This window comes from Monodelphis domestica, chromosome 1 (genome assembly GCF_027887165.1).
Source record: "Monodelphis domestica isolate mMonDom1 chromosome 1, mMonDom1.pri, whole genome shotgun sequence".
NCBI lineage: Eukaryota > Metazoa > Chordata > Mammalia > Didelphimorphia > Didelphidae > Monodelphis > Monodelphis domestica.
In genome coordinates, this window is record NC_077227.1 from 456,573,617 (window position 1) to 456,589,668 (window position 16,052).

Consider the following 16,052-nt stretch of genomic DNA (forward strand, 5'->3'; position numbering starts at 1 on the left):
CAACAGAAGTGGACACAACTGAAATGACTGAACAACAAAAACATGCAATATACTGTGCTAGGTGGGAGGATTACAAGTCAAACAATTCCTATATCGGCTTACAGTCTTATTGGAGGGATTAAAAATATACATATATATATATATATATATATATATATATATATATATACAAGCAAAACATATACAAAGTAATTTATAAAAGGAAGAGAACATTAACTGTTGGTAGGAGGGAGTAGATGTACTGTCAAGTACTCCTGTTATAGAGGCATATGGGTAGTGTTTTGAAGCAAACTAGATTCTAGGAAGAGACTAGGAGGGCCCAGATCTGGGCTATGGCAAGAGCTATTCTTGGTTTTGGCTTGGGGGCAGTTGCTGAAGAGCCCTAGTTGGTTAAGATTTAATCCACACTGAGGTCAGAGCTGTGTCCTTTGTCTTTTGCCTCAGTCCCCTTGCTCTTCCTTCCCCTTCTTCTTTGGCTACCCCCTCCCAGTGCCTAACATTCTGGGCAGTGACTTTGGCATGTAGACTCAGCAGTTCCTAGCTTGCCAAAGAAGTACAGTAAGTGCAGTCTGGTGAGTCAAAGTAAAAATTGTCAAAAGTTTTATGTACTGACAACAAGAAATGATTCCCTAACTTGGTGTGTGAGGTTACTAAGAGGGGGGTAGGCATGAGGTGAAGGACTTTATATCCTTTTAATTCTGAAAGTTGTACTCTCTGAACACCTAATAATTTCATTGTATTTCATGATCCATAAATTCACTGCTTTTTAACCCCTAAACCAGGAACAATTTGGATTGGTCTAGGTTAGGCCTGGCTCAAAATATGGGGTAGCATCTGTACAAAGGTATATAGACATGAGAGACTGTTAGTCATGCACAGGAAACAGCTGGTTGACCAATAAGCTTGGAATGAAGAGCATTTCAATAAACAAGCATTTTTTAAAATTACATTTTTTCCCCAATGGATAAAATGCTGTTTTTAAATCTCCCTCTTACTTTTCACCTATGTCGGAGGAAAAAAAACAGTAACAAAAATTTTTGCAATAAAAATGCATGATCAAGCAAAACAAATCCCTGAATTGGACCCCCCCCCCCCCAATGTTATTTTGTACTATTTTTATCAGAGAGTGGATAGCACACTTCACAATCAGTTCTATGGAACTAAGGCTGATCATGAAGTCTCTCAAAGTTGTTTATCTTTATAATGTTATTTATTCTCTATTCACTTCACTCTGTACTATCAGTTCATTCAAGTCTTCCCAGTGTTCTATGAAATAACATGCAATTTCTTTGAATGGCAAGGTCTCCACTGTTATGGTGACCTCCTTCAATTGGTGAAATCTGCCCCTGAATTTCCATTTGAGGAAATAACAAAGCTCCCTTCTAACCTTGTTCTGCCCAGGACTCTCCTAATTATTTTTTCACTTCACCCCTGGGGTAGAGCCTTCCCTATCAGCTACCCTTCCTTTTCAGTTTCCTTTAATAGGTTGTCTTTTCCCTATTCCCTGAAGGCAGGCACTGGTTTTTTGCTTGTATTTTTATTCCTAGTTTTTAAAATACTGCTTGGTAGATAGTAAATACCTAATAGTCTCTCTTTTGGCATAACAGTATTTCAGTATATTGCTATACCATAATTTGTTTAGCCATTCCTCAAATGATGAGGACCTCCTTAGTTTCTAATTGTTTTTCACTACAAAAAAAAAAAAAAGCCGCTTCTTCTGATCTCTTTAGAGCATAAGTCTTGTAGTGGTTTTGCTGGGCCAGAAGGTATGCAGCTTAGTAACTTTTTGGACATAGTTCCAAATTGCTTTTCCAGAATGACTATGCCAATTTGTAGCTCTATCAACAATTTATTAGTGTACCTGTTTTCTTGTTGTTCCTCAAACATTTGTCATTTTCCATGTTTGTCAACTTTAGAATCTTAGGTTAATAATTAAGTATCTACTATATGCCAAATCTGTTGACAGAAGTGTAAAAACAAAAATCTCTGTGAGCATCTTGCATTTAACTTAAGGGATAAAAACATTCAGGGATAAGGACATGTAGGGATAAGAATATATATAAAATAAAATATTTGGTGATGGGGAGGGGATAAATGTATAAGGAGGGAATTAGGAAAGGCTTCTTGGAGAGAATGGTTGGTATGAATAGGTCAAAACAAAATAGGCAAACATATTGAATTAAAATATGAAACTCTTAAATGGGTTTTGATCAAGGATACATGTAATACCCAGTGGAATTGTGGGCGTGGGCTATGGGAGGGGGAGGGAGGGTAGGGAAGAATAGAAAATGTTTGTAACCAAGGAATAATGTTTGAAATTGACCAAATAAAAAAATGTTAAAAAAAAGTAAAGTTCCTGGCACCTGGTAGACACTATTAAAAAAAAATGAAACTCTTGGTATAGGAGTTTCCTCCACCAAAACAGAATAGGATCCTCTGATTTAGTGGTTAAGTTCTTGGGAGTCCACAGAGGCACTTAGAGGCTAAGCAACCTGTGTAGGGTTATACAATTAATCAGGGTCAGGATTTAAACCAAGTCTTCCTGACTTTTAAGCCCTTCCCTCTGTGTATTAATTCATACTGTTTTCCTGAAACATAATATTAATAAAATATTGTGTGGGAGAAATGGTATAAAGGATGCCATCAGAGATATAGAATTGGAAAATGGTGATAATTCTTGTCCTACTTATCTCTATTGGAGTGGTTTGTTAGATGAGCCTTAAAGTGCTCTGCAATGGGGGCAGTTAAGTAGCTCAGTGGATAGAAAGCCAGGCCTGGAGGTGGGAGATCCTGGTTTCAAATTTGGCCTTAGACCCATCCTAGCTGTGGGTCCCTGGGTAAGTCACTTAACCCTCATTGCCTAGCCTTTACTACCTTGGAAGTGATACTTATTGATTCTAGGACCAAAGGTGAGGGTTAAATAAGAAAAATTCCTTAAATGTCTTACATTATAGGATTCAAGGATGAGTCTGAGATTGCACAATTGTGCAACTAGAAAGATTGTAGTACTCTCAGAACAAACAGGAGAGTTTGGTAGAGGTTTGAGGGAAAAGGTTTTAATTTAGTATTGAGTTTGAGATGTTTGTGATATAAAGAACTGTGTAGGGACAGTTGATCCTATGGGTGCCCAGATAAGAATGTAGAGAAAGAGGGCCCAGGCCAAAGCTGTAGAAGGTATAGCTACTAAACAGGGTATAGTTAGAACTACACAAGTATATGGAATTGGTATGAAATGGTGCCCTTCCAGCAAAATAAATAAAAATGGAGAGCTCAGAGAGAGTATAGAAGTGACAAGCCTCTATCAGAGAAGCCACCACTCAATGGCCTATCTGATAAACAGCAGGCAGCAAACTTGTCCTGCTCATGGAGACTGACTTTCCTGAGAAATAATTGAGGGGTAGGAGAGGAATCAGTACTGCAGTATTAACCCAAGAGGGCAGCACCTGTCATCTGCAACATCACATGCCTGTCAAGTCAGGCAATATAAACACAAGGTACCAGGATAGAAATGGGCCAATTCTGCAGAATCTCCTCCAGATAGGTCTCCTGGGAAGCCGAGGAAGGTTGATTTAAGTGCTCTGTCTAGTCTTATTCAGTTTTTGCAACTCTGTCATGGCTTCTCTTTAACCTCAGAATCTTTTGGGCCTTAGAGATCATGTTTTAGTCCAACTTTTTCAATTTAGAGCAGAGGAACTAAAGTATAGAAAGGTTAAGATCACTTGAGTTTCAGAGAGAAAAGACAGACCTGATTCTGAAGTCTAGTGAGATAGCTATGGGAACAGAAAGAGATTTTGGCCTTAACAGTAAAAAATCCAGATTGCCACACAATTGACATATAGTTGTGGGCAAGCCATTTGCTTTTTTTGGGTCAATTCTTTTGTCATTATCAGCATGGCCAACATTCATATAATGCTTTTAAGATTCACAGAGACTTTTACAATCATCTCATGATAATCTTAACAGTTCTATTTCTAACGTGTTTCAACTTTTACCAACACTTCCTAAAATGAGGTAGTGAAAATGTTATTCTCATCCTTTAGTTGAGGAAACGGACATCTAGCGAGATGAAATGACTTGTCTAAAGTGGCAGTGTAAGCTCATCCCTCAATTCCTAGGTGAACCAAGTAGAATGCAACCAGTAAGTCACTGATACTATCCTAAATCTTTGAAGTCAAAATTACAAATGGCCAGAAGAGTCCACCGAATAAATTAATCTTTGAGGCTTCATTGGCAAATTTCGGTGGTGAAATGGAGAGAGCACCTCACCTGGAATCAGGAAGACCTCGAGTTCAAATCAGCCTCAAAATATCTTCTAGCTGATGACTCCTCTAACGTAATTTTGTTTACCTCAGTTTCCTCATCTTTTAAATGGGGTTAAAAACATCTCCCAGAATTGTGTGACGATCAAATGAAATAGTCGTGAAGGGCTTCTGTATATGCGTGGTTCATAGTAACCGCTATATAAATATTAACCATCATTATTATTAAAGGATTACTGCTGCAAAGGACTCCCTCTTCAACGGCGCTTTCAAAACAATCATGAGCTAGGGGAATATAATCAGTCATTTCAAGAAGGGGAAACATGGTTCAGAAAAGTGACCAACCTGGGTACAAATATAAGAAATGGCAGTCAGGAATGGAAGCCATGCAAGACACAGTGCCATGGGGGTAACCCAAAAGACGTTTTCTAGTGTGGAGTAAGTGGTGAAACTGAAACCAAACTTTCAGGGTTACAGCCCTAGGAAATCTTCCTTAACTCCCCACCCTCGGGGGTAGGTTTCGCCACACTCAAGATGGAGGTGCGATGACTACGAGGCCCCGCAAAGGCGGTGCCTGCGCATGCGCAACGGCACCCTCCCTCCCCAGCCGGGACACAAGATGGCGGCGGCGGCGCTGGGGAGGGCGAGGCGGAGGCGGCCAAACGGGCGGCCAAGGAGAGTATGTAGTCGTGTCCCCCCAAGTCCGCTCTGGGCAGGTAAGGGCCCCTGGAGGCCGCGGTCCTGCCGCGAGCCGCGCTGGAGTCCGGGGATCCGCGGTCAGGCGACGACGACTCCTCCAGGCGCTTCCCGCCCGGGGCCGCAGCTCTGACCGGTCGTTGTCGCCACCGCCGCCGCCATCTTAGGCCCTCGGGCGGGCGACTGGAGATGGGAAGGGGAGGCCCAGGAACCGGGGGCCCCGAGGGTAGCGGCCTAGGGGAACTCTCTCCCGTCGCTGCCTCTGCCTTCGCCGCCGTCGCCGCCTTTGTGCTGGGCTGCGACTCCAGAGTCTCCTCAGCCCGGGGGCGGGAGCGCGCGGCAGGGCGGGGGGCGGAGCCCGGGAGAGAGGGCGGCGTGCGCGCACCCGCCCGCCCGGAGCTAGATAGAGAGAGAGGGAGGGAGGCAGGAAGAAGAGGGAAGGAGGGAGAGAGAGAGAAATTGAGATGGGGACGGGGAAGAGAGAGAGAGGAGGGAGCGCGCGCCCCCCAATCGTCCCTCCCCTCTCTCCGCCCCTTCTCTCCCCTTCCTGCGCAGAACGATCCCGCGCTTGCGCACTCCGCTGGCTCTGGTGCTCTAGGGCTTTTCTAATTCTGCGTCAGGAAAGGGAGCCCGACCGACCCTCCCCCACTCCTGGTGGCCCCGGACTGCGTCGCTTGCTCCTTTGATTTATATCAAATAATTTATATCTGCTCTGGTTTCTCTGGCCCGAGGCTTCCCCCCTCAGGATCCCTTGTGCCGGCCCTTATGCCCTCTGCCTGGCTCTAATGTCGCCTTGTGTGCTAGTGACCCTGTGTTTCTTTTGCTACCCAGCTGCAGGTCTGACGATGCCCCTGGTACTTTGCCCAAGCCACTGCTGACCTACCTGTCCACCCACCAACCCACCAGTGCCCAACCATACCGTACCTAGCATTTGCCCCGGACCATCCCTGGGAAAATCCTGCTGTGACTTCAAAGAAGCAGGGCTTGGTGAAGGCCTGGAAGTGCCTTCTTTTCGTGCTAATGCTTCAGACCCCAGAGGGTGAGAAATGGAGCTTGTCAGCCCTTAGGCCTCTGGCCCCAGGCCCTGAAATTCAAGGCCTGTTTTGGAACAGGGCTCAGACTGAGGTCGCTTCCTGTCCCTAGATACTGTGACTTGGGAATGATTTTAGAGATTGCTATTTTACTGTTGAAAACACCAACACCTGAGAAATCAGCCTAAAATCACACACCTAGTACCCATATCACCTGACTCCCAACCCAGTGCTATTTAGTTTAGCAACACTACTTTCTTCTAGCCTTTCAGTTAAGCACAGAACTTTTCCCATTTTAGGGAATGAACAAATGAAGTATGTCTCCTGAACACCATTCCTATTGGCTACATTTTGTGTCCCCCTACCCTATTTCTGTATCAAAATTAAGTAAATTCACTCACTTCCCCCCGAATTAATTGAGTTGAAAGTGTCTCACCTGGGACATAGATTTCTGTCCTATGCCTCTTATGTTTAGCATTAGAGTAGTCTATAGAGTAGTCTGATAGGATGGTATTAAGGCAATGAATGTGTACTCTTTTTCTAGAATGAGTAGTCAAGAGGTTTTCTGGAAATAGCTCTTAGTATTATAGCAGAGGATTTCTACTTGCTGGATTCTATATGGAAAGGAGTAAAACTGGGCCTTTTTGGTTCTGACTTGATTACTATGTATAATAGGTCTCATGCTGTTGCTGAGAGATGGCCAATGAGAACCATGGCAGTCCTAGAGAGGAGGCGTCTCTGCTGAGTCACTCCCCAGGCACCTCTAATCAAAGCCAGCCTAGTTCCCCCAAGCCTATCCGACTGGTACAGGACCTTCCAGGTATTATAATGGAACAATGAAGGGAATATAAGGAAGAGGTTCTGGGATCTTGGGAAGGGAATTTCTTGGTTTGTATTCCATGTGGAATTGTGCTAATAAAATAAGTAAAATTCAGGTTTCTTTGCCTAGCATTCAAGGCTTTCTGTAATTTAACTCCCCCCTACTTTTCCAGCTGTATTTCTGTTCTTACTATGATGCATTTTAAATTTCAACCAAACTGGATATAGTCTCTCCTTTGACTGTGCCCTGGCTTTTCCTGTTTCCATGCCTTTGCTCACCCTGTTCCTGCTCTTAGAATCTATGTCTCTACACTCTTCACCTATTAAATTCTTATTTATCCCTTAATGCTCAACTCAGATGCCACCTTCTCCAGAGAACCTCTGATCTCCTCATTCTCATTGGGTAACAACCTTCCCCCTTGAACTTCACAATCTTTTCACTTATTTAATATATTTATATTTTGTTATTGTCTTTAACATAAATTTCTGTTTTGTCTTAATTCCTCTATTAGATTGTATGTTCAGAGGTTAGGACTTTGTTTAATCTGAACTTTGTATTTCTCCCAGCTGGTATTTAATAAATGCCCATTATAGTGAATTTTTGGATTGCCTTGATTCTGGCCTTGGTTTCCAGATGAGCTGGTACAGGCTGGCTGGGAGAAGTGTTGGAGCAGACGAGAAAATCGCCCTTACTACTTCAATCGCTTCACCAACCAGTCACTGTGGGAGATGCCAGTCCTGGGACAGCATGATGTCATTGTAAGTGCCTTGCTTAGGGCTGTGGTGGGCTGATGCAGCTTTCTGAGAAGTGGAAGATGTTTGTGCCCTCTTTTTGAGGGAGCCACCCCTTCTTACTTGACTTGGAGAAGCTAGTTGGCAAAGTACTTGGGCTACTGCCAAGGGTGTGCTGCCTGAGGGTGGACTAGCTATTTGGTATTCAGTTGGTGGGAGATGGGTATGGGGCAGGACTGTGTAATAGGCTCTGCTTAGTCTGGGAGCCAGCATTGCCAGTTATAACTCTGCTGGTCTGGCCCCCACCCTCAGTCGGACCCTTTGGGGCTGAATGCGGCTCCGATGCACTCAGAAGCTGGAGTGGTGGAAACACCAGTGGAGAACAAGCCAAGGAAAAGGAGGCTTTCAGAAGAGCAGCCCAGTGGCAACATCGTAAAGAAGCCTAAGGTGTGTGTCCTGCTAGTGTGAACAACCTGGAATAAGGTCAGCTAGGCCTGAAGGCATTCGTGTAATGGAAAGAGACCTAGACAAGGAAGCAGAGGACCTGAATCTGAACTTGACTTTGATACTTACTGTATGAGTATGGGCAAGTTACCTAGCATATTGTAATGGAAAAAGTTCCAAATTTGGGGTTAGAGGGTTTGGGTTCAAATTTTAATTCAGCTCTTTCTACTCCCTCTGTGAACCTGGGCTCATCATTTCTCCTCTTTGGGCCTTAATTTTTCTCATCTGTAAAAGGAAGGGTTATATTAAATTATCTCTAAATTCTCTTTTATCTCTTGAGCCCTAAATTCTCTTATCTTCACTGTAAAGTAGAACTTAGTCCTTTCTGTAACAGAAAGATAATAATTCTTGCCTTCCCTCCTTAGCACTGTTGTGAGAATCAAATGATGTACTATATTTGAAGACCTTTGGTAAAGTGTTGTAGTCCTATGAGGTATTATTATTAGGACTTAGTCAAGAGTTTTGATTGCTGTTTTGGGGGCAGGAAGAGTGGCCCTATTATTCTTTAGGGAGCCATGTTCATACATACCATATTGTCAAGACTTACCCCTTGGAAAGTATTGTGACTTTTATCATTCTTCCTTCAGGCTGAAGTTCCAGGGACTCCTTCTGCCCAGTCTGTGCCCAGCTCCCCTAGTGTTCCTGGGACACCAGCTATAAAGTTATGGGGCACATCCCCTGAAGACAAACAGCAAGCAGCTCTCCTTCGGCCCACTGAGTGAGTTCTCTCTGTAGGGAGCCTCAGGCCTTTTTCATCTTAGTGCAGGCATTATGTGGGAAGTCAAGAGGGAGCAGCTGAGTCACTAGCTCATTTTGGGATTGGGTTATTGGTTCAGAGGCTGTTGGTGATTTACTGAGTTTACTAGAGATTGAGAGTTCATCTTCTCTATTCCTTACTTTCTTTATGGGCCACTATTTATTACCTAAGGGTGTACTGGGATCTGGACATCCAGACAAATGCAGTCATAAAGCAACGGGGGCCATCTGAGGTCCTGCCCCCACACCCTGAGGTGGAGCTGCTCCGTTCCCAGCTTATTCTGAAACTTCGCCAACATTACCGGGAGCTGTGCCAGCAGCGTGAAGGTAAGACTTGGCTCAGTCTCCCCTTTGCTTATGGTTCTTCTTCTCTCTTAGCTCAGTCTCCCCTTTGCTTATGGTTCTTCTTCTTGGCTGGGTCTCTCCTCTGCTTATGGTTCTTCTCTCTTGGCTGGGTCTCTACTTTGTTTATGGTTCTTCCAGCTTTTCTTTGTTGTTTTTATGTTCCTTTCCTCCCCTTCTCACCCCTCTGCCTTTGGAAAAAGCCAGGGGTCAGGGATGGGGCTGGAGTTGAGGAGTTCAATCATTAGGATCAGATACATGCAAGGTCCCACACCTTTCTCCTCAGACTTCAAGCTTCAAATTAAGATAAAAATCTGTGTTGCTTAGAGTTGGTTGAATGGCCACCCATTGTCTTTGTGTCTACAAAGAAGTAGTGTAATATAAGTACAAAGATCATTGGATTTTGAAGATCAGGATCTGGTTTTAAATCCTGGTTCAGTCACTAATTGTATTTTCTTGGGCAAGTCAATTGTCAAGATTCTCATTTTCTTTATCCATAAAATGAAGTGACTCAATTACCTCTAAGGCCCTTTTTAGCTCTGTATCTGTGATCCTATGATTTCCTTTCTGGGTCATTTCTGGGATTGCCCAGAATGTCTAAGGTCTTATATTCCTTTCTGCTCTCCAATCTCCCATTGGGATTGCTCATATTGGCCTCTCTCTCAGGCATCGAGCCCCCGAGGGAGTCCTTTAACCGCTGGATGCTTGAGCGCAAGGTGGTGGATAAAGGGCCTGACCCTTTGTTGCCGAGCAACTGTGAGCCAGTTGTGTCTCCTTCCATGTTTCGAGAAATCATGAACGACATTCCCATCAGGTACTCTACCAGGTCCATTTGGGCTTTGGGACTCTCCTAGGGCAGAGCCTGCTCCCTTTGAGGGTATCCTTGACATTGAGCCTGATGGCTACCCTTTTTTGACCCAGGTTATCCCGAATCAAGTTCCGGGAAGAAGCCAAGCGGTTGCTCTTCAAATATGCAGAAGCTGCCAAGCGACTCATTGAGTCCAGGTCAGGAAGTTCCCCTTTCCAGACCATCAAGCCAGAAATACTTTTATAAGGAAATTCCCCAGGAATGAAGTTGTCAGAGAGGAGTGGTAGAATTTCCCAGAGTTCATCCTATGCATCATGATTTCACACTGTAGGTTCTATCATGTTTGAGGGTACTGACAGAAATACCAGGCACAAGGCTGAAGAAGGAGGGAAAAGTAGGAGAAAATATGGCCCTCCATAGGTGTACCTATGGAGGTCAGAACTTGTGATTCTCCCTGGAATTCCATCACAGGCTCAGAGAGTCAGTCACCTCCTTAGCTCCTAAGCAAGCATTGGGCTAAGAGTCAGGAGACCTGAGTTTGAATCTTTTCTTGTGTTCACATGAATTCTTTAACCTTGGGCAATCACTCTCTCTAAGCTTCATCTGTTTTCATCTGTGAAATGGAGATAATACTTCTATTACCTACTTAGCAGGATTATAAGAAAAATGCATTCTGAATCTTAAAGTACTGTGGAAAAATGGATAGAGATTTTGCCTGACACAAGGCTTGTGTAGGTGGAATATGTGTGTTGGGTGGGAGAAGAGGAGAGCAAATAGAACCAGTGCCTCCTGGTTGGCTTGGTCCTGGTGCTTGAGTGCACTGATTTGCTGCCCTTCCCATTGAATCTTATGTAGGAGTGCATCCCCAGATAGCAGGAAAGTGGTGAAGTGGAATGTGGAAGATACTTTCAGCTGGTTACGGAAGGACCACTCAGCTTCCAAGGATGACTATATGGTGAGCTGTGGCCACTCTTTAGGGCCTTGGAAAGGAGGGTTGAGAGGGTTGGGGGCTCCCCAGGGTAGGTGGGGCTGCATCTACAGGGCATGTCTGCTGCAGGACCGTCTGGAGCACTTAAGAAAGCAGTGTGGCCCCCATGTGTCAGCTGCGGCAAAAGACTCAGTGGAGGGTATATGTAGCAAGATCTACCACATTTCCCTGGAGTACGTCAAACGAATCCGGGAGAAGCATCTTGCCATCCTCAAGGAGAACAACATCCCGGGTATGGGGGTGACTATCAAGGAAGATGGTTGGGGAGCTTTTGGGTGGAGGATGGTATCAAGGAATACCCCTGGGAGCATGAACTAGTTCTGGGAGGAAGGTGTAATTGTGATTGTGGAAACACTAACTGGGCCTTGTTGCCTTTTGGGGAGAGGGTCTACAGTAGTTCCATGACTGGCAGCTCTTCTCAATTCATATCAGGGAGAGGAGAGCTAAAGATATTGTATGTTAGGATTAGAGGTCACCTAATTCAATACCATCTTTGTATGGCTGTGGAACCTGAGGTTCAGAGGTTGTGACCTGCCCAAGGTAATATAGGAAGTAAGTGGAACAACTTGGATTTGAACCCTGGTTAAAACAGGTAGGGGTTTGGTAAGGGAGCAGAACATGTTAACTCCTCCTGCTCATTGATGGGGACCCCAGCATTGACACATCGGTGCCATCTTTCTTCATCTCCATGTGAGGCATTCCAGGGGAACATCGAATGGGGTGGTCACCTCAAGGAGGCAGTCCACAGGCGCTAAGGAGGTGACACGAGCAGTTCTGAGAGAGCCAGGTGCATATCCAAGGGACGACTGTTGCAACAGATTATTAGGAGCCACTGACTAAGCCTTATTCATTACCTTTGGTGTTTATTCTAACCAAATTTCCCCTATATATCTGTGGAGCCTGGGCTCAGGGGCTACAGTGCTTAGTATATAACTTGGTGTCCTGGAAGGAGTACCAGACTTTCGATCAAGAGTCATCGGTTCACATTGTGGCTCTGGCACTTACTTGCTCAATGAGCAAGAGAAGTCTCAGATTCTCAGAGCTTCAGTTTCCCTTTTTGCAAAATGAGGGTACTGTAAAAGTACTTGCATTTCTTACTCAGTAGGCTTGTTATGAGGAAAAAGTCTTGGTAAGCCTGAAAGTGCTACATAAATTGTTGTTGTTATTGCTATTATAATAATTACAATATAATTATGACCTAGGTCTGCAACCCCCTAGGTATAGCTCTGCCTGCCCCCTGCCAGTCTTCCTCAGTAAGTCCCCTCAAGGTGCTCCCTGACCCAAGTTGAGCATGGGCTGGAGTGGAGCAGGGTGGGGCCACCCCAGGCCAGGGCCCTCACCTCGCCCACTTCCCTCAGAGGAGGCAGAGGCAGCAGAAGTGGAGCAGCGACTCGTCTATTGCTACCCGGTACGGCTGGCCGTGCCCTCACCTCCCCTGCCCAGTGTGGAGATGCACATGGAGAACAACGTGGCCTGCGTGCGCTACAAGGGGGAGATGGTCAAAGTCAGTCGTAACTTCTTCAGCAAACTGGTGAGGGTAGAAGCATCAAGCTTTGGTGGTGGGATGGAAGAACTGAGTCAGAAGGGAAAGCTGGAGTGTCAGGAGAAATGAGTACCTCCTAAGTAGTAGCTATCTGCCCAAGTCAAGACATCAGAAGTCTCCATGCAGAGGCCTTGGTTGGGATCTCAGATTGCTTGGAGATATCAATTATGGAGAGACATTATGATATAGTGTAACCTTTGGACTTGGAGTCAAGAAACTGGGGTTTGAACCTGGACTTCAGCACTAACATCACTAATTTTGACTCTAGCCTAGTCAAGAACTTTTTTTCTAAATCCTTACCTTCTGGCTTAGAATTAATACTATGTTATCAATTACACAGCAGAAGAATGATTAGGACTGGGCAATTGGGGTTTTTCATCTGTAAAATGGGGATAGTGCTTACACAACATACCTTCTGTCTTCATTGGTAATTGTGAGGAAAGGACTTTGTAAACCTTAAAATATCATAGAAATGCAAATTATTTTATATTGCTAATGTGTTTATGTAAAATTATATACTATAGTTAGGTGTGTCATATTCCCCTACCAGACTGGAAACTTCACAGGGGCAGAATCCCAGAAGGATTACAGTGTTAAACAGCTGAATTATTGACATGGAAGGATTTCCTTCCTGAGCAAGGAGCCCTCAGGAGCTCTCTGCTAACATTCAATTCTCTGTCTTCTGACAGTGGCTCCTCTATCGCTACAGTTGCATCGATGACTCAGCTTTTGAGAGATTCCTGCCTCGGGTCTGGTGTCTTCTCCGACGTTATCAGGTATAGGGTACAGGTGGTGTGCCTACTTGTGCCAGGCTAACTAGCAGATGGGAAGTGGGATGGGGGAGGTATGACTAGCCTTCTGGGATGAGGCTAAGGTTGGATTGGAGGAGAGGTGGTGGTCTCTTCCCATCCTCGTGACTGTGGCTCTTTTGGTTACTCCTGTAGATGATGTTCGGGGTGGGACTGTATGAGGGAACAGGCCTGCAGGGCTCACTCCCAGTACATGTCTTCGAAGCTCTGCATCGACTCTTTGGAGTCAGCTTTGAATGTTTTGCCTCCCCCCTCAACTGCTACTTCCGTCAGTACTGCTCTGCCTTCCCAGACACCGATGGCTACTTTGGTTCCCGAGGGTGAGATCTCAGCTGTTCTTGACCTAGGAGGGTGGGCAGTGGCCTAGGCTGTGCATAGCTCTGAAATCAGAGGAGCTCTTGACTGTTAGTACTGAGTCTTGACTCTTCTCAAAGGATGAAGTTTTTTAACTTAGTTGCTGCTGAAGGGGAATCTTAACAAACCTGCTTCATAAAAGGGTACAATGTTCCACTAATGGGTTATGTGACCCTGCCACCCACTGGTTTTTTATTTTGTGTAAGATAAGTGTTCCTCATAAATCTCAGGTTCACTGGGGAGAAGATAACTAGGGAATGCATAAGGGCCAAGTGACTTACCTTCAATGTAAGAAATGAAGCCATTAGACCTAAGTGTCAAACAAAGATCATAATAACAGGGCTGGTTTGGGTAGGCTTTGAGAAGAGGATCTGAGGCGTCCTCCTGCCTTTATAATCCTCCAGTTCGCTGAGAACAGCAACCTCCACTACAGCACCCAGCACATTAGATATATACATAGGTGGTACCCACTCTTGGTAGGTTGACTGACTTCTGATGGGCCTCCCTCTCCTGCTCTCAGGCCCTGCCTGGACTTCTACCCACTGAGTGGTTCCTTTGAGGCAAACCCTCCATTCTGCGAGGAGCTGATGGATGCTATGGTCTCTCACTTTGAGGTTTGTGGCCCTCATGGGTGGGCTGAGGGATCAAGGGTGACATGTTCCTGAGCTATGCCAGATTCTCAGCAACTTCCCCCATTGGTGCTTTGTAGAAGCTGTTGGAGAGCTCCCCAGAGCCCCTGTCCTTCATCGTCTTTATCCCAGAGTGGAGAGACCCTCCCACACCAGCACTAACCCGAATGGAGCGCAGCCGCTTTAAGCGCCACCAGCTGGTGCTTCCTGCCTTTGACCATGAGTACCGAAGTGGCTCCCAGCACATCTGCAAGAAGTGGGTGCATTTTGTGGGCTGGGCTGGAGGAGGAGGGACAGGTAGAACAGGTACAGCTATTGCAGAATGGTCCATTTGCCTTACAGGGAAGAGCTCTACTACAAGGCTGTACACAACACGGCCGTATTATTCCTGCAGAATGATCCCGGCTTTGCCAAGTGGGAGCCCACTCCAGCAAGGCTGCAGGAGCTGACCACAGCCTACCGGCAGTCTGGCCGGAGTCATGGCTCCACCTCAGGGAGTTCCTCCACCTCCTCTTCTTCTGAGGCCAAGGACCGTGACACTGGCCGGGAGCAGAGCACCAGCCGAGAGTCCAACCCTACTTAGCAGGCAGTGCAAAAGTTGAGCCAGGGGGGTGGTGGTGGTAGTGGTAGTGGTATTGTCAGGCCTCGCTTTCTCACCTGATATAGCCCCAGCCCCAGGAACAAGATACCACCCACAATCCTCTATGGGGCAGCAGATGGGTTGAGGCTGCCACTGACATAGGAAGAAGGTGGCCCTCTATGGCTCTCCTCACACACATATCCTCCCCTATTTCCTTAAAATCTCATGCCTCACTCCATGTCCCTTGTGAATAGTCCCATATCCTCCCTGTCCTGTCGCTAACGCTGTTTCATGTGTAAAAGAAAATACAGAAAAGCCCCAAGACTGTGTGAGGGTTCTGGGAAAAGGAGGGAGCTTCTCAGGTCCCCTTCCTGGGAGCCCATGTCCAGGCCTAATCATGGTTGCTGCCTTTTCCTATGCCACTTCATACCAGTGAGATGTTCCCACTGCACACATACACCACACCCACACATGTGACACTCTTTTTACTTGCATACATCCACTAGCTGCAGGTCAAGGAGATACGGAATCCTCAGGGCCTTTGGTATGCCTATGGCTTTTAGGGCCCTGTGTTCTCAAGGACATAGGGATTCATACAACTCCCTGACTCCCCTTGGAGTGAGCCCTATGGGCAGGAGGCAGAAACCAAATCAGGCCAGGAACCAGATGATATTTTTCTTGGGTTCTTCCCTGCAGAGGTTTAGTGGGCTAACTAAACCCTTCCAGGTTATGTAAGAGCTAATGGGCCCAGTCTGGTCTTTAACTGATCTGAGTAGTTTTACCCATTGTGTATAGGGACCTTTGAATGAGCCTACCCCATGCCACCCAAAACTTGTCAATTAGGGTTCCTTAGGCCTGTGGATTATCAACTTCCTCTGGTGTCCCCAAGGACAAACTGGCAGGAGTTTGAGAAAGCTTTTATAGGGCAAAGGGACCATAGTCTAGAAATGCATGATTCTAGAATTCGAAAGTAATTCAGTAATAATCTAAAACTTGAGCATGACAACAAGCTCTGATACTACCTGTGATCATATGCAAATCACTTCTCTGAGCCTAATTTTCCTCATCTGTAAAGTGAGGGGGGTTGGGTGAAACGATCTCTAAGGTCTTTTAAAGCTCTGTCTTTGTGACTGAATTTCTGTAAAATGATACCTTCCCCAACCAACCCCAGAGCTAATTCTTATGCTTTAATGTTGAGCGCC

General features: G+C 45.5%; 1 protein-coding gene across 2 annotated transcripts; it reads left to right on the forward strand.

Moving 5' to 3' along the window:
* The first annotated feature begins 4,828 nt into the window (after positions 1-4,828).
* Positions 4,829-16,015, forward strand: PCIF1 (phosphorylated CTD interacting factor 1). Of its 2 annotated transcripts, none has more exons than XM_007474924.3 (17): positions 4,829-4,975; positions 5,787-5,994; positions 6,662-6,806; positions 7,440-7,564; positions 7,850-7,984; positions 8,629-8,759; positions 8,970-9,124; positions 9,806-9,953; positions 10,061-10,144; positions 10,803-10,902; positions 11,005-11,167; positions 12,294-12,466; positions 13,168-13,254; positions 13,423-13,607; positions 14,162-14,255; positions 14,351-14,526; positions 14,613-16,015. In XM_007474924.3, exons 3-17 carry the CDS (start codon positions 6,683-6,685, stop codon positions 14,851-14,853), a joined length of 2,121 nt encoding a protein of 706 aa, XP_007474986.1. In that variant the 5' UTR covers positions 4,829-4,975; positions 5,787-5,994; positions 6,662-6,682; the 3' UTR covers positions 14,854-16,015. The 2 variants fall into 2 exon arrangements, with proteins under 2 accessions (XP_007474986.1, XP_001366196.1); XM_001366159.5 differs by having other exon boundaries at positions 4,843-4,938.
* Positions 16,016-16,052: the final 37 nt, after the last annotated feature.

Bases quoted from the DNA above. Each gene is read 5' to 3' on its own strand.
- PCIF1 (XM_007474924.3), top strand. From the start codon at position 6,683: ATGGCCAATGAGAACCATGGCAGTCCTAGAGAGGAGGCGTCTCTGCTG. The intron at 12,467-13,167 runs GTGAGGGTAGAA...GTCTTCTGACAG, and splicing joins GTAACTTCTTCAGCAAACTG to TGGCTCCTCTATCGCTACAG. The intron at 14,527-14,612 runs GTGGGTGCATTT...TTTGCCTTACAG, and splicing joins TCCCAGCACATCTGCAAGAA to GGAAGAGCTCTACTACAAGG.